The following is a 17,734-nucleotide window of genomic DNA, read 5'->3' as shown; positions in this document are numbered from 1 at the left end:
GGGCGAGCGGAGCAGCTCATTGGCTGCTGACGTCATGGATATATATGAGGTGCCGTTTTAAAAGCACTTCAAAATATAACAGCGGTGCTAAAATGTTTTATAATACTCTATGTTCAGGAAATAAATCATTATTTACATTAAAAAATAATTAAGTATTTATAAACTGTGATTTTGCGCAAATGCTCCATATCAACGCATTCATTTTGGACTCGCTCGGGAGCGCCCTCTAGCGTTTGAGAAAACATGGCAGAGTACCGCCATGTATTCTCTTTACAAGCTCTCTGATAATAACAGAAACTGCTCAGACTAATCGGATGGCCACCAGTGACTGAGAGAAATGTCAATTTTAATCATTACTTAATTTTTTATTTATATTTTTTTTATGTATTTCAATGCTGCACATATCATTTAGCTGTGTTTGGATTCGGCTAACTTTACTTTCGGTTGTTTTGCTCTTGCTGTCCCGCCAGCCAACATTAGTTGAGGAAAAAAAATCTATATTTTTTATATGTCTGTAAATCTAAAATGAGTACTTTTCATAGAAAGCTCTCCTTACAACATGTTATTTTAAAAAGGCAGCAAGTTTTACATGTGAGAGTCACGAAACAGGCCGTCCAATCAGGTAGAGAGTATCTGTGGCCGCTACGGCACATGGAAAATGTAGTTTAAAACGATTCCGGATTACATACGACGCAACCGTACGCAGGCGGACTTTGAACTACAGTGGGATTGAAAGCCGCTGTCCTGAGTCGAGGAGTGTAAACAGTGGAACGGCATGCTCTTCAGGTTAGTGGTAATTTGTCGTTTGTGAAAATGGATGGAATTAATTTGCTAAATGACGCATTATGTTGAAAATACACACCTTTTATTCTGTGACTTTTACAATCGACAGCTGGTGCCTGCGATGGACCCCGTGCAAGAAAACTCTCAGTACCCCCTCGTGTCAAAGTTCATTCTGTCTGCATTCGCTGCTACCGTTGCAGAACTGGGTAATGAATGTCCAGCTACAGCAAGAACAACATGACCACACTGAGAGCCATGCACTTTTATTGATAAGGAAATGAGTTTGAATGATGTTTATGTATTAAAAGTGGATATTTCTATGCCATCTTGTTCCTTATTCCATTATTTCAGTCACATTCCCACTTGATCTTACCAAAACGAGGCTTCAGGTTCAAGGTGAAGCTGGTCTTCGGGAACATGGCAAGCCTGGACCTGCTCGAACCGTCTACAGGGGCATGCTGAGCACAGCTGTGGGAATTGTGCGTGAAGAGGGACCCCTGAAATTGTGGCAAGGGGCCACACCTGCTGTCTATAGGCATATAGGTAAACATGTCAGTGCATTTGAAGAAACGAAGTTTCTACTTCGCCATTAATCACACACAAAACATCCCTGCTGAAAAAAGACCTTTAGAAATACATTAGGATTCACTTGGCTTTTGGGAATTGGTGTAATGGCTACTGTGGAAGACCACTGTTTACACACACACACACACACACACACACATACATATATATATAATAATGAAACAAATACATATATACAAAGACTGACACCAGGTAAGTGAAAAAAGTGAAACATTAATAATAAAATACGTTAATATATAATAAAAAATATATTCTATTTTTGTGTATTTTTATTATTAATGTTTCACTTTTTTATACTTGCTTTCAGTCTTTATTTATTACATTTGCTTTTATTATTGGATATGTTCTTATACACGATCAATTTCTTGTTCTGTATCAGCTTGGCATCCGTGTAAATGAGGGTCACCCTCAGTGTTCTCTGAGATTAAATAAAAGTTGATTGATTGATGTTACAGCAGGGATGTTATGCTGCCAATTCATTCATCGTGTTAAAGCTTTGTGAACTCAACCAGTTAAACTCAGTGTAGTAATTCTTCTTCTTCTTCTGATCAGTTTATTCCGGGGGCAGGATGGTGGCCTATGAGCAGCTCAGGGAGTCTGTCTTAGGAAAATCTGAAGATGGCAGCTTTTCAGTTTGGTAAGGGAAGGTTTACTATTACAATATATTGCCAAAAGTATTCAGTCACTCATCCAAAACATTGAATTCAGATGTTCCAATCACTTCCATGGCCACAGGTGTATTAAACCAAGCCCCTAGGCCTGCAGACTGCTTCTACAAACATTAGTGAAAGAATGGGTCGCTCTCAGGAGCTCAGTGAATTCCAGTGTGGTACCGTGATAGGATGCCACCTGTGCAACAAGTCCAGTTGTGAAATTTCCTCACTACTAAATATTCCACAGTCAACTGTCAGTGGGATTATAACAAAGTGGAAGCGATTGGGAACGACAGCTACTCAGCCACAAAGTGGTCGGTCACATAAAATGACAGAGCGGGGTCAGTGGATGCTGAGGCGCATAGTGTGCAGAGGTCAGCAGCTTTCTGCAGAGTCAATCACTACAGACCTCCAAATTTCATGTGGCCTTCAGATCAGCTCAAGATCAGCGTAGAGAGCTTCATGGAATGGGTTTCCATGGCCGAGCAGCTGAATCCAAGCTTTACATCACCAAGCGCAATGCAAAGCATGGAATGCAGTGGTGTAAAGCACCGCCACTGGACTCTAGAGCAGTGGAGACGTGTTCTCTGGAGTGACCAATCACGCTTCTCTGTCTGGAAATCCGATGGATGAGTCTGGGTTTGGCGGTTGCCAGAAGAACGGTACTGGTCTGACTGCATTGTGCCAAGTGTAAAGTTTGGTGGAGGGGGGATTATGGTGTGGGGCTGTTTTTCAGGAGACAATTTCATTCTCCCAACTTTATGGGAACAGTTTGGGGACGGCCCCTTCCTGTTCCAACATGACTGTGCACCAGTGCACAAAGCAAGGTCCATAAAGACATGGATGAGCCAGTTTGGTGTGGAAGAACTTGACTGGCCTGCACAGAGTCCTGACCTTAACCCCTGATAGAACACCTTTTGGATGAATTAGAGTGGAGACTGTGAGCCAGGCCTCGTCCAACATCAGTGTCTGACCTCACCAATGAGCTTCTGGAAGAACGGTCAAAAATTCCCCTAAACACACTCCTAACCCTTGTGGAAAGCCTTCCCAGAAGAGTTGAAGCTGTTATAGCTGTGAAGGGTGGGCCGACATCATATTAAACCCTATTGATTAAGAATGGGATCTCACTCAATTTCATGCGTGTGTGAAGCCAGACGAGTGAATACTTTTGGAAATATAGTGTATGAGACGGTGTTTTACGTTAGTTTTGAGATAACATTTTGGCCAAAAAGACCTTTAAATATTTTTTAAAGTGCATTCATGGCAGACAACATTTTTTTCATTTACGACACAGGTACATTTTTTGTTCATCAAGGTACAAACAATGTAAAAGTTCCCTCAAAGGTATTTGTACCTTTTCATAACTGAATGTTTTAAAACAGAACAGTAGAATAAAAGCCTGGAGGCGAGGCGGGGTGTGTGGAGTCAGTACAGCTTAGAACATGGTTCTGGATTATGGTTCAGTTATGTTCTCTGACTAAAGGGACTGAGATGGACCCTTGAGGGTTCCACCCCAGTGGCAAGAGGGGAACTGACCCAGAGACAGTTTAGTACCTTTTTTTATGAGAGTGTTATACGTTTATCTCCATAAGGCTCACTGGTTATAAATAATAGGTCAGTATAAATAATATAAATATATAAATAAATGTCAATAGCTGTGCTGTATATGTTGCAATTCCTGGTTCCTTTCACAACCATTGCTAAGAAATCTGAGTTGAAGTTTCTCTACAACACTTCATTTTCACATCAAGCCACAGTGAATTTGTTTACATAACTATTAAATTTATGTTAAAAACAGTGAAGATCGGTTGAATTGCCCCTTAACCTAATATAGTTAGATTATTTCATTTGTACCCCTTACTGGGCGCAGGAAGGCTGCAGTTGGTGGGATGGTATCTGGTGCCTTCGGTCAGTTCCTGGCTAGTCCCACTGATCTAGTTAAGGTACAGATGCAAATGGAGGGAAGAAGGCGGCTGGAGGGTAAACCACCGCGGTAAGTCACCCATGAGACCTTTTCGAAATACAACAGAATCTCCTCTCACATTTATCTTTGTACATCTTGTATTTCACTGTGCTTGTGGTTTAACAGAGTACGGGGAGCTTACCACGCCTTCATAAAGATTGTTTCAGAGGGAGGTATCCGTGGCCTCTGGGCTGGATGGGTGCCCAACGTCCAGAGAGCAGCTCTGGTCAATCTAGGAGGTAATGCAGAGCAAACACTGCAAACTAATTAATCAAACCAACCAAAGAATTGCTTTTAGTTACTTGGTTGTTTTGTGAATGATGTGTAACAACTGCATTCTTTCCTTTTTTCAGACCTCGCAACATACGATAGTGTGAAGCACCTTTTACTAAGACATACCTCTTTAGAAGACAACTGTCTGTGTCATGGACTGGCAAGGTGACGTTTCTGTTTCTTTAAGAAGGCAAAATGTATTCAGTTTTTAAAATAGCATCAGATTTCTACTACTAGTTTACCTTCTTTTAACCATTTTCACAGCACTTGTTCTGGTCTGGTAGCAGCTACAATGGGAACACCAGCCGATGTGGTTAAAACAAGAATAATGAACCAGCCTCGGGATTCCAGCGGAAGGTCAGTTTGTTGAGTTCGCTTGAGATATTAATTTAATTAATATTTTAATTCATTAATACCCCAATTATTCAGGTGTTTCATCCACACTCATTGCTAAGAGGTGGATAAAATTAAGCACATAGCCTTGCAGTCTAGACAAACACTGCCCGTTTCCGAAATGTCTGCCCAACAACTGTAAGTACTATTATTGTGAAATGTAAGTGTCTAGGAGCAACAACAGCTCAGCCGTAAAGTGGTAGACCACTGTAGACAACATCCTGTTGAATCACTCAATAAAGAGGTCCAAATTGCTCCTGGAAGCAACATAAATCAAAGGAACTGCACATTAGAAGCTTCTTGGAAAGTGTTTCCCTGGATGAGCAGCTGCACACAAACCTAAGATCAAAATGTACAACGCCAAACATCAGATGGAGTGGTGGTAAAGCACCGCCACTGGACTCTGGAGCAGTGGAAGTGTGTTTTGTGGCACGACATCATGCGTTTCCTTCTGGCAGTCTCATGGACGAGTCTGGGTTTGGGAAATGCCAGGAGAACCTTACCTGCCTGACTGAAGCCAGCTGTAAAGTTTGGTGAAGGGGGTATAATGATACGGGGGCTGTGTTTCAGGGGTTGGTCTAGAACCCTTTGTTTCAGTGAAGGGAAATCTTAATGCTTCAGAAGACATTTTGGACAATTATATGCTTCCAACTTTGTGGGAACAATTTGGGGGAAAGCCTTTTCTGTTCCAGTATGACTGAGTCCCAGTGCACAAAGCAGCTCCATAAAGTCATGGTTGGGTGGGTTTGGTGTGGAAGAAATGACCTCAAACCCCATCCAGTACCTTTGGGATGAACTAGAATGCAGATTGTGAGTCAGACCCTCTCGTGCAACATCAGTGTTGGACCTCACAAATGTTCTTCTGAATAAATGGGCAGAAATTCCCACAGATATTCTCCAAAATCTTGTAGAAAGCTTCCCAGAAGAGTGGAAGCTGTTGGAGCTGCAAAGGGAGACCAACTCCATATTAATGCCTATGGATTTAGAATGGGGTTAATAAAAGCTCTTGTAGGTGTCCCAGTACCTTTGTCGATATAGTGTAGTAATCCTTTAACATCTAACTTTAATTTGAGGGTATTTGCATCTAAATCAGGTGAACAGTGAATTACAACCATATTCATACAGAGCCCACACCAGTTTTTAGGATCTCAAAAACCAGGAAGATTAGAGTTTGCCCCAAAATAACCTTAAAAAGCTTCTACAGTTCTGAATGACATTTAATGGACAGATGAGGCAAAGATGAACTTGTACCAGAATGATGGGAAGAGTAAGGAGAAAGGAAGAAAAAGCTCATGATCCAAAATGTAACATCTCATTTATTGAGCATGATGGAGGTAGTTTTATGGTGGAGGGCGTATATGGCTGTCAATGGAACTGGGTCCCTTATATTTATTGATGATGTAGATGGCAAAGGCAGCAGGATAAATATAGGGCTATATTATCTGCCCAGATTCAGTCAAATGCTTCAGAACTCAGTGGACGGTGTCTCATGGTGCATATGGAAAATGACCTGAAGTACTATTTGGGTGGTGGGTCGTTCTCAGCACTGCAGTAACACTGATGTGGTGCTGGTGTGAGTGGATCAGACACAGCAGTGCTGCTGGAGTTTTTAAACACTGTGTCCACTCACTGTCCACTATTAGACACTCCTATCTTGTCGGTCCACCTTGTAGATGTAAAGTCAGAGGCTGCTGCACAGTTTTTGTTGGTCATCCTCTAGTCCTTCATCAGTGGTCATAGAATGCTGCCCACAGGACGCTGTTGGCTGGATGTTTTTGGTTGGTGGACTATTCTCAGTCCAGCAGCGACACTGAGGTGTTTAAAAACTCCAGCAGCACTACTGTGTCTGATCCACTCAGACCAGCGCCACACACACTAACACACCACCACCAAGTCAGTGTTACTGCAGTGCTTAGAATGATCCACCACCCAAATAGTACCTGCTCTGTGAGGGTCCATGGGGGTCCTGACCACTGAAGAACAGGATAAAAGGGGGTAACAAAGTATCAGAGAAACAGATGGACTACAGTCTGTAACTGTAGAACTACAAAGTTCACCTATAGAGTAAGTGGAGCTGATGAGCGTAGAAACAAGGAGGTGGTCATGATGTTATGCCTGATTGTAAACACTCCAAGAATAAGCAGGACCTGAAGTAGTGCTCTTGAGGAAGGTCCCAAGAGAAAGTCTACGTCAGATTCATGACGTGCTCTTAAAGCGCAGAACTGTTCTCACCGTTGTGCTTCTGAGTGTGTACAAATTCAGTTCTTATTATCCCAAATAAGACAACACTGGTAATTGTCGGAACTGGAAAAGCTGTAAATGGGTTTTAAGAAGAAATTTCTTCTTAAGAATGGTTGGTGAATGAGGCCCATTAACTTTGTTGACATCCAAATAGTTATAGACCTGCCTGTGAGTCCATACTGGGTGAAATGTACTGAAAACCGTTCATGGACAAATGAATATGATCTTAAATATAGTTTCCTGAGTGATCAGTTGTTTAATTATTTATGTATAAAATGGTACAAATGTGATTCCTATATGTGTTTTCCAAAGTTTTAACAATTTATGTCATTGTTTAAAACAAAATTGCAGATAAATGTATAAAATAGTTCTGTTATGATGCAGTGGTGGATGAAGTACACAAACCATGTACTTGAGTTAGAGAGATAAATTATTACTCCAGTAAAAGTAGAAGTTCCTCCCTTTAGACCTCCACTTGAGTAAAAGTACTAAAGTATTTACCTTCAAATGTACTTAAGTATCAAAAGTAAAAGTACTAAAAGAGTAATTATGGCTCTGATGTCCTGTTATCGTTTTTATAACAAGACTCACTTTATGAACTGATTTTAGGTGAAAATCTTCCAGTGTCTCTCTTGGTAAACCAGTCTTTTAATAGAACGTCATTAAAATTAAAATGATCATAAGCACAAAACACTGAAGGTAAACAGTTTCCATCAGGGAGAACCGAGTGGCTCTGAAATCACTTTTTACAAACAAGCAAAGTTTCAGTTTAAGATTTATTTACAACTTAGTTCCAAGTTTGAGTTTAATAAAAACTGGCTTTAAACTCAGGATCACAAATGAGCTCCTTTACTATGTTGATCTGTAGGTCTCTGTTCATAAACATAAACCAGCCCAGACTAATTTACTATAAAATGAAATGGTGTTTGTATAAATTCAGAAAAAAGCCACGTCAGTCACGACTGCATATGTGGACATATTTCTATATTGTGCTCTATTTACACAAAGTTAGGTTAGTTCATCATTTATGTTGAACAGACTCTCCCAAAATTTTACGCTGCTGCACTGACGTTGAACCGTGTGCTGCACTGGGTCGGTATGACCAACAGGTCAAAACAAGCTCTAAACAAAGTGACCGCTGTGCCCTGATTGGTGCTCTTGCTTTGTGCTTCTTTTGTTTTGACATGTTACATTTTTATACACACAGAAACCAAAAGGAACAACAGATTTCTCAAAATGTAGTGGAGGAAAAAGTCAGATATTAGACTTTGAAATGTAGTGGAGTGAAAGTAAAAAGTCGCCCAGAAAAACTTCAGTACAGATACACAAAAAAATACTTAAGTACAGAAACTAATTACATTTAACTAATTACATTTAACAACTTAGTTACTGTCCACCACTGGGTAGAATAATATAAAAATAACAGAGCTAAACATTCTTATGGACGGCACTGTGATCCAACAAGCACTTCATTTTTGTATCTATAATAAATATTAAAATGCCTTTTGATTTTTTAGGGGTCTCCTGTACAAGTCCTCTGTCGACTGCCTGGTTCAGGCTGTGAAGGGGGAGGGATTTTTGTCACTTTATAAAGGGTTCCTACCAACCTGGCTGAGAATGGTACGGTCCCAGACATTATTTCCTTGCATTAAAGTTTTTGTCGTCTTGTCTTTATGAATGTGTATATATGTACTGTTTGTTCTTGGCTTTGCAGGCTCCCTGGTCCATGACGTTCTGGCTAACTTTCGAACAAATCAGACGAGCCGTGGGCATCAGCTCCTTCTGAAGATCTCAGTCAGAGGAGTGTTGAGAATAAACTGTGGTCCACTGGGGACAAACAGTGTTGCTCTTCAGTGCCTTGGACTTCAGGCCTTCACGGCAGCCCAACAAAACACTGATTAACCTCCATGGCCTGGTTGTGTTATAAGCTAAAGCTCGAGTAAAAGTAATGCGCAGTTAGAGACGGAGCCTTACGTTAAAGGCTTACTGAGTATAAAACCTACACAGAAGTACTTCATGTTTGGATGCCTGTTACTGTTTATCATTAACAAATAAACCTCATTCAGTACTGCTGGCATTTTTTTAGTGTATCTATAGAGAATAAGACTAATTAAAAACAAGAGTCCAAACCTTAGTCTAGATTTGCCTTTTATATTTATTTTATATATAATTAAATACTAAATATATTTGTTCCACTCTAAACTGGGGGCATGGTAGCATATCTTAACATGTCGTCCAAGGCTTGGATTTCATGGTGGTGACAAGAACCAAGAGTCACCGGTCTCCAATGCAAATATAGGCATTTCATTTGCTTTCTGCAGCAAGGAAACCTACATCTTCTGAGTTTTCATATCACTGCTGAAAAAGGACTATTAGAAACCATTAGGATTAAAACCCATTGGTTTTTGCTTTCCAATAGGAATTGGGTTAATGCTTTTCAATAAAGAGAGAATAGGTTTCCTGTAGAGCACCTTCAGATCCCATTACGAAATCATCAAATGCATTTAGAGTCAGTGATTGGTCACCTATTAAACCATTAGGATCCTTTACATTGTGATATCAAAAACACAAAACACATTACAAAACCAACAGGAACCACCAGAAACGCTTAATGGTTTCTATGTTTTTTTGAGCAAGGATATAATGTTGATGCACTATATTGGCGAAAGTTTTCACTCACCCATCCAAATCATTGAATTCAGGTGTTCCAATCACTTCCATGGCCACAGGTGTATAAAACCAAGCCCCTAGGCCTGCAGACTGCTTCTACAGACATTAGTGAAAGAATGGGTCGCTCTCAGGAGCTCAGTGAATTCCAGCGTGGTACCGTGATCGGACGCCACCTGTGTCGGCAAGTTTCACAAGTCCAGTTGTGAAATTTCTTCACTACTAAATATTCCACAGTCAACTGTCAGTGGGATTATAACAAAGTGGAAGCGTTTGGGAACGACAGCAACTCAGCCACGAAGTGGCCAGCCATGTAAAATGACAGAGCATAGCGGTCACCAACTTTCTGCAGTGTCAATCACTACAGACCTCCGAACTTCATGTGGCCTTCAGATCAGCTCAAGAACAGCGTAGAGAACTTCATGGAATGGGTTTCCATGGCCGAGCAGCTGCATCCAAGCCTTACATCACCAAGCGCAATGCAAAGCGTGGAACACAGTGGTGTGAACCCGAGTTCGTCATTTTACGTGTTTACAATGATTTGGATGGGTGAGGTGAAGGTTTTTGGCAGTATAGTGTATCAACATCTAATCCGTAGATCTATTAAACTCTCTTGCCGACGTTGATCATTTCTTCCTGCAACTGTGTGAGGGTCACTAACACCGCAGCTTGACCCTGGAGCAGAAACACGGTTTGCTGTTTGCTGTGAAGAGGAGCTGCAGTTTCCTCATAACCCCCCCAAATCAAAATCAGACCTGATGGGCCTCTGTTCACACATCAAAGGCCGTCAGACAGTCTCAGGGAGCTGTTAGCGGCCTGTATCTGCACGTATACAAAAAAAATAAATAAATAAAACTTGCGTTCAGTTAAAAGTAACACATGACCGCGATTAACAGAAAAAAAGAGAACGAGTTAGAAAATCGAGGTCATGAATGAAGGAAAAAATTAACAAATAAGAGAGTGAAAACTGCAAAACGTTCACTCGAATAATTTTTTTACCTTCGTCGCCTCCGGGGGTCTGTTGAAAGCAGTGAGGGTAGATTAATTTCAGTATTACTGAAACTTGACCATCCGTAGAGCTTTACAACCGCTCCTCACGCAGAACCTGGAGAGAAGCGAATTCCCGCTCTGCAGTGTCCTCTGGTTTTCTCAGACACTAGAGGGCGCTCCCGACTGAGTCCAAAATGAATGGGTTGATCTGGAGCTTTTGAGCAGAATCATAGTTTATAAATGCTTTTTAGTTTATAAATGTTTAAAAACACTTTGAAAGTAAAGGAATGCGATCATTTCCTGAACAGCAAAATACATTTTAACAGTGCTGTTATATTTTAAGAGCTTTTAAACTCCAGTTATAAACTTCTGGTTATGAATAGTTTATCGTGTTAGTAACGCTATTGAAATAACAAATTACGTCTTTGAGATTAAAGGAATGTCATTTCCACGGTTAAAAGTCGTCGTTCGTTCTCACTGAAAGAGCAGGCGAGTCAAACTTTCATCCGCAGAAGCCATTACTGTCAACACACTTGGAGATGATGGAATTCACGGGGTGTTTTATGTACAATTTTAAAGTGAGCTCCTTTGATCTTACTGGACATGACGTATTTGAGGCACACCCTTTTCCAGTTGTACTTTGAGATTCTTAATTGTTAAAATTTTCCACTTCCACCTTAAATACTGCAGCTCCAGGCGCCAGAATGTGACCGCTGCACAATTTAAGGTGGAACGGGAAAATTGGAACAAGAAGCTGACTGATGCAGTATTTAAGGTAGAACGGGAAAATTCGAACAAGAAGCTGACTGATGCACCATTTAAGGTAGAACGGGAAAATTCGAACAAGAAGCTGACTGCTGCACCATTTAAGGTGGAACGGGAAAATTGCTGGTGACTATGAAGCCACTTCAGCTTCGTCCTTCTGTTTATGTAGATTAGAAGTGATTCACTCATTGATGGATTTGCTGATTGTGTTTTTACCGGAGCGCTAAACTCACATCAGGTACTGACTGAATACTTTCCTGCTGGTCTGGACGAACAATAATCACGATCAGTTATTAAAGTAATGAAAGCTGCCGAGCAAGCAGCACAGCCTGGATTAATCTGAGTCTGGGGATTATAAGAAAACAGATTTGGTGAAAATCGGTTCAGTAATAAGGAAGTTGTGGCCGATTTAATCCTGAGACTCCTCGTTTCTCAATACAAGTGACTCTGTTCACGAGTGGGTCTTGACCTCTCCAACATGGCGGACGCGCAGACGTATCGCCTCTTACAGAGAACAGCAGTCAGCGCGGTATCTTGGCGTGTGTCTCTGTGGAATCAGCTGTTCCATCTGCTTCGACCACAGAACGTGTGATGAGGAGATGTGCCACTCTGCAATGTCCTTCAGGCTTGTCAAACGCCAGAGGGCGCACCCGAGTGAGTCCGAAATGAAGATAAGATGCCTTTATTGTCATTGCAGTGTACAATGAAACTGAGCAGCAATCCAACGGCACTTTCTACATACAAAACAATTAAACATAAGGCTAAAATATATAAAGTACAGATTTAAGAAAAACGGTATAAAAATCTTAAATATAAAGAAAAATGACTATAAAACCTTTCTAAACAGACATTAGACAAGTGAGGAAGCATTTAGTTATTGCACATTCCTTGGATAGCTTATAGTTATAATATTGCACGTCTTAAGAATTATAGCACATAAAGAATAGATTGCACAAATGAATGGCTTAATATGGAGTGTTTGCACAAAATCATAGCTTGTAAACGCTTAAACGTTTTTATAGAAAAGAATATATTAATTTGCTCAACACAGAACAGAATAAAACATTTTAAGACTGCTCTTATATTTTTGAGCTCCATTCGTAAAACGTCACAGCAGCTCCTGAGTAGCAGTAAAGCTAACAAGTCCAACTGCCCAAAACTTCTATAGAAAAGAAACATACGGATTACTTCTTTTACTTTTTCGGTGAAACACATCCTCATGCTTTCCAAAATTAAAGGAAAGTCCTGATGAAGTGGTGAAAAACTATTCTAACTTCAGTTTTAGCCGTTTAGCTTCATTCACCCTCTCTCGTGGGCGCCCTCTGGCGTTTGTACCCATGTGGCCAGACTCCCGTTAAATCGGCTCTGTTTCGATCTCCTAACGGCTTCGCTGAGAGAAACTGAGATAAACTCGCTATTGAGACGACTGCGGCGCTGCTGTGGGCAGGTTTACCGCAGATCTAGCGATGGTTACACGGTTTATCTGGATCGGAGAGTTGTCCCAAAACCGCAATGAATGGGAGTGAATGGAGCTCAACAGCTAAAAACGAAGAGTTAAAGTAGTTTCTAATCACTCGCCCAGAACTTTCCTTTAATCTTAGAAAGCAGAAGAATGTGTTTCACTAAAAACAAAGAAATCCCACCGATATTTTCCTTTTTTCTGCAGCAAACGGGTTTCAGGCAGCAGGAGGCGGGTTTTAATGTTAGAGCGTGATGATTGACGGGCGAGCGGAGCAGCTCATTGGCTGTTCGCGCTCACTGACGTCATGAATATGAATAAGGCGCCTCTTATTAATAACCTCTTATAACTCGAGTTTAAAAGCTCTTAAAAATATAACAGCGGTGTTAAAATGTTTTAAGCTGTTCAGTGACAGGAAACGATCGAATTATTTTACATTAAAATGTTTAAGCATTTATAAACTATGATTTTGCTCAAGTGCTCCATGTCAACCCGTTCATTTTGGACTCGCTCGAGGGCGCCCCCTACCGTCTGAGAAACCCGGAGTGGTGAGTCTTCTGGTTAAATACTCTTCTTAGTCCTCTGACCCGGAGTATAAACACCGCTGTAGCTGCCTCGTCAGTTCCTCCAGGTTGTACTGAAATGGCGGTCCCGGGTGGCGGCGGCCCGTCCAGGCGTTTGGTCCAGTATGTGGTGGTTCGCTCGGACCTGGTCAGCGCTTTATCCTGGCCTTTAGGGGCGGTCATCACTCAGGCTTGTCACGCCGCCACCGCTGCCGTTCATTTGCACTACAGTGACCCCGACACTCAGGAGTATCTGGCTCAGCTGGACAGCATGCACAAAGTGGTGCTGCAGGTACACACAGACTCACGCAGACACCCACACTCACTGACAGACTCACGCAGACACCCACACTCACTGACAGACTCACGCAGACACCCACACACACTCACAGACAGACTCATACGGACACACACACTCACAGACACACACACACTCACTGACAGACTCACACAGACACCCACACTCACTGACAGACTCACGCAGACACCCACACACACTCACTGACAGACACACACACTCATTCACAGACACACACACTCACTCACACAGACATCCACACACACACTCATTCACAGACACACACTCACTTGCAGATTCACAGACACACACTCACAGACTCACTCGCAGACTCACACAGACTGACAGACACACACTCACTCGCAGATTCACAGACACACACTCACAGACTCACTCGCAGACTCACACAGACACACTCACAGACTGACAGACACACACTCATTCACACTTACACTCACTTATAGACTCACATACACACACACAGACAGACTCACACACACATGCACTCACACAGACACACACTCACACATACACTCACTTATAGACTCACATACACACACAAACACACTCACAGACAGACTCACACACACCTGCACTCACTCAGACTTCCACACACACTCACAGACTCCCACAGACACACATACGTTCACTCACAGATTCACAGACACCCACACTCATTCACACTCACAGACACCCTCAGACTCACACACACACACCCACACTCACACAGACATCCTCACAGACACCTACACTCACTCAGACTCACACACAGACACACCCACACTCACTCAGACTCACACATACACAGACAAACTCACACATACACACACAAACTCACAGACTCACACTATTCACACTCACTATACACACAGACTCACACTGAAATCAGTAAACTCTTGTGATTCACCTGCTTTGCATGTTCTGTGTCCAGTGTTAAAGGGGAATTCCACCAAATTTTCAAAATTGGCGCATAATAAAATATTTAAGATGTAAATGAAGTCATGTAGAGTGGTTTCATTTGAAATGCTCCGTTCTAGAGAAACCTACCAAGTCATTATGGTTCACAGCGGTGGTGATGGGAACCACGTGTCCCAAGTGTTTAATGCCTCTGAAAGCTCCTTCACACAGTTACGACATTTAAGGGTTACAAATATGCTGCCTGTTTATTTTTAAAAGCCATTCATGTTCATGGTGGAGGGGTGTTGTGAGGCAAAATAGTCCCCAAAGAAAATAATTTTTTCTAAATTAATCATTTTACAAATGATCAACATTATCTATCTATCTATCTATCTATCTATCTATCTATCTATCTATCGTGTGTGTGAACCAACACACACATGTAGGTTCACTGGTCTGTTTTCATAGTAAATATAATGGCAGTTTTTTATGATGACAACAAACCTGCCGTAGACCAGTATGACCATGCTGGGTGACCAGATAAACCAGAACAGAATTCATGCTTCATGTCTTTTCAGCCATTTTACTTTTACTGTCCAAAATATTTGGTGACTGTTTACATCTTCTGAGGTTTTATGTAATGTTTGTAACAAAAATGACAAAATGTTTTTTTAGGTACTATTTTGCTTTACTTCATCCTACATTTACCTTGCTGCTATGCCTGGGCTTAAAATGAAGTTTTAGACCAAAACTGATTGCTCAGGTGCGGTATTTGTAGACGTTCTATTCCATAATTCCCTGTGAGAGGTATTAGAGGCATTAAACACTTTAGACGTCTGGTTCCGATCACCATCACTGTGAACAGCTCTGACTCTGTATGTTTTTGTAGTACAGAGAATTTCATATCAAGCCCCTCTGAATGACATCATTATGTGTTAACTATGTAATAATTTAGTCATCCTCTGGCCCACAGGTGCCCAAACTAGGCTAACTTTCTGGCAATCCAACTCTGGGCAGCCCGGCTCTGGCCCCTTCGTTGGTGGTCCATTTCTGAAGCTGTTCTTGGCTGTATGGTTTAAGGGTGGTGAGCTTTTATAAACCTAGTGTCAAAAAACCCAGCAAGGCCAATCAAAATGACCAGCAATGCCAGGGGTAAACAGTGGCTTGACAAACTGTGCATGAGAACAGATGTTCAGTAGTCACACTTGCCCAGAGTGGTGGGCAGCCCTATCCACTGCACCCGCGGAGCCGGTGGGGGTTGGGTGTCTTGCTCAAGGGCACATCAGTCACATACTGTTGGCTCAGGAGATCAAACCCGCGACCTTGTGGTCACAGGGCTGGTTCCCTAACCTCCAGGCCATGACTGCCCCTCATTGGGTGTCCAGTGTCCATGCCTTTACTGATGTAAGGTAGGTCGACCCCATAAAGAAGCAAGGATGTATCTGGTTTCTAATAAAGCGGCCAGTAAATGTATGTCTAATAGGCATAGTATGGTGATTGTTGGTATAATGTTTAACTGATCTTGATAGTCATACACTGGATAAGTCAACAAATGTTGTATTTATTTTTTTTATTCCTAGGCACCAGATGAAGCTTGTCTTTCCAGCTTGTCAGCGACGCTTAGTGAAAATGGCATAGCCCACAAGCTGTGGATGGAACAGCCTGAGAACATCGCCACTTGCCTGGCCTTGAAACCTTACCCTAAGGAGACTGTGCAGCCTTTTCTCAAAAAGCTCAAGCTTTTCAAATGACGCGGCCTCCTCCAGAGGAAGTTACCGCTCTGCTTCATGCTTCACTCCACCGCCTCTCAAAAGAGCTCAATAAGCGATTGCCTTGGAATGCTGTTGGTGCATGGGGTAGCCATTCATCTCTTCAGAACTCCTCTGATAAAGGAGTTTGCTGCCAGACTCACATATGGAGGACATGGCAGTCTCATCCATCATCACTGCTCACTGATGGACACTGTAAAGACCTTCATCTTCTGTTCAACTGAGTGGTGTGAAGAGAACTAGATGAAGCTGTTAATGGTCAATAAAACGACATACCTGTGTCTGAGCTTGTGATCCACTGACAAAGCTAACGATGCCTCTCAGTGTTGTTCTCAAATTATTTAAAAAGAGATTTCTTCCTAATTCATTTACTGAGAGGTATGCGAATTTGGGCAGAGTGGTTTGATGTGAAAGAGATTCTAGAAAAACTTACCGAGTCAGAATTGTTTACAGAAGTGGGGATGAGAACCAGATGTCCAGAATGTCCGAAAGCTCACAGAAAGCACGAAACGGCTACAACTGTGATGCTTAATGCCCGAGACATTATTTCACAATAGTTTTAAACAAGTTCAACATATGTTTTCAGATTTGTTGCTCTTATCATTATTGATTGCATACAAGAAGTTTGACATGCAGGTTCACTGGTGGTTCTGGTTCTTGAGTGCGTTTACATTCACCTAATAATCCGATATCTGTAAACAGTCAGATTTTAGTCGGTAATCTGATCAACACGTTTACATGCTCTTGAGTAATCATATGACTGGGAACTGTCTACGCGAGTCAGACAGTAATCAGATTTCTGCTTTGCAACCGACCAACACACTCGGAAGTCGTCACGTAAAACTTAATGCCGTGGCTGTACCTGAAGCTATGAATCAGATTTCTCGCAGAACACCTCTAGTTCTGTAGTATTCTTTGGCTGTCTTGCACATACAGCATGTTTAAGATCTACCCACAGGTTTTCAGTGATTTGGACGTGAGGGCCATTCCAAACGCTTCAGCTTGCATTCCCTGAAGTAGTTTATGGTGGATTTTGAGGTGTGATAGTTTTCTTGTAGAAGCCAGCTTCTGTTCAGACTGTCACACTTGCTTCCAGAATTTCCTGATATTTAATGGTGTCCATTCTTCCATCTCCCTCTGCAGTTTCCCATGCCACTGGCTGCCACACAACCCCAAAGCATAAATCCACCCCAAGCTTAACAGTTGGCAAGATGTTCTTTTTTTTAACTAAATCTTGCTTTTTCCCCTCCAAACATAACTTTGATGACTGTGGCTAAAAAGTCTTTTTTTTTTTTTTTTTTTTTTTTTACTTAAATCAGCCTAAAGCACTTGCTTCCAATGTACCTCTGGTATATCTAGATAATGTTTTGCGTACTTCAGGCACCGACCTTAATGATGAGGTCGCAGTTCTGATGACTCTTCCAGATCAAGTTTG

At 41.7% G+C, this 17,734-nt stretch overlaps 2 protein-coding genes across 2 annotated transcripts; both read left to right on the top strand.

Annotated features, from left to right (window-relative positions):
* The first annotated feature begins 686 nt into the window (after positions 1–686).
* Positions 687–8,962, top strand: slc25a27 (solute carrier family 25 member 27). The gene is made up of 10 exons (XM_017700997.2): positions 687–786; positions 893–989; positions 1,135–1,326; positions 1,921–2,005; positions 3,892–4,014; positions 4,111–4,223; positions 4,338–4,422; positions 4,522–4,614; positions 8,409–8,511; positions 8,606–8,962. Exons 2-10 carry the CDS (start codon positions 905–907, stop codon positions 8,675–8,677), a joined length of 951 nt encoding a protein of 316 aa, XP_017556486.1. The 5' UTR covers positions 687–786; positions 893–904; the 3' UTR covers positions 8,678–8,962.
* Positions 8,963–13,380: 4,418 nt separating this feature from the next.
* On the top strand, positions 13,381–16,610 carry ptrhd1 (peptidyl-tRNA hydrolase domain containing 1). Its single transcript, XM_017700996.2, has 2 exons — positions 13,381–13,627; positions 16,111–16,610. Exons 1-2 carry the CDS (start codon positions 13,415–13,417, stop codon positions 16,279–16,281), a joined length of 384 nt encoding a protein of 127 aa, XP_017556485.1. The 5' UTR covers positions 13,381–13,414; the 3' UTR covers positions 16,282–16,610.
* Positions 16,611–17,734: the final 1,124 nt, after the last annotated feature.

Source organism: Pygocentrus nattereri, chromosome 4 (genome assembly GCF_015220715.1).
Source record: "Pygocentrus nattereri isolate fPygNat1 chromosome 4, fPygNat1.pri, whole genome shotgun sequence".
In the NCBI taxonomy this organism is placed as follows: domain Eukaryota; kingdom Metazoa; phylum Chordata; class Actinopteri; order Characiformes; family Serrasalmidae; genus Pygocentrus; species Pygocentrus nattereri.
Note: the sequence above shows the minus strand (reverse complement) of the source record. Positions and strands in the feature narration are given on the sequence as shown.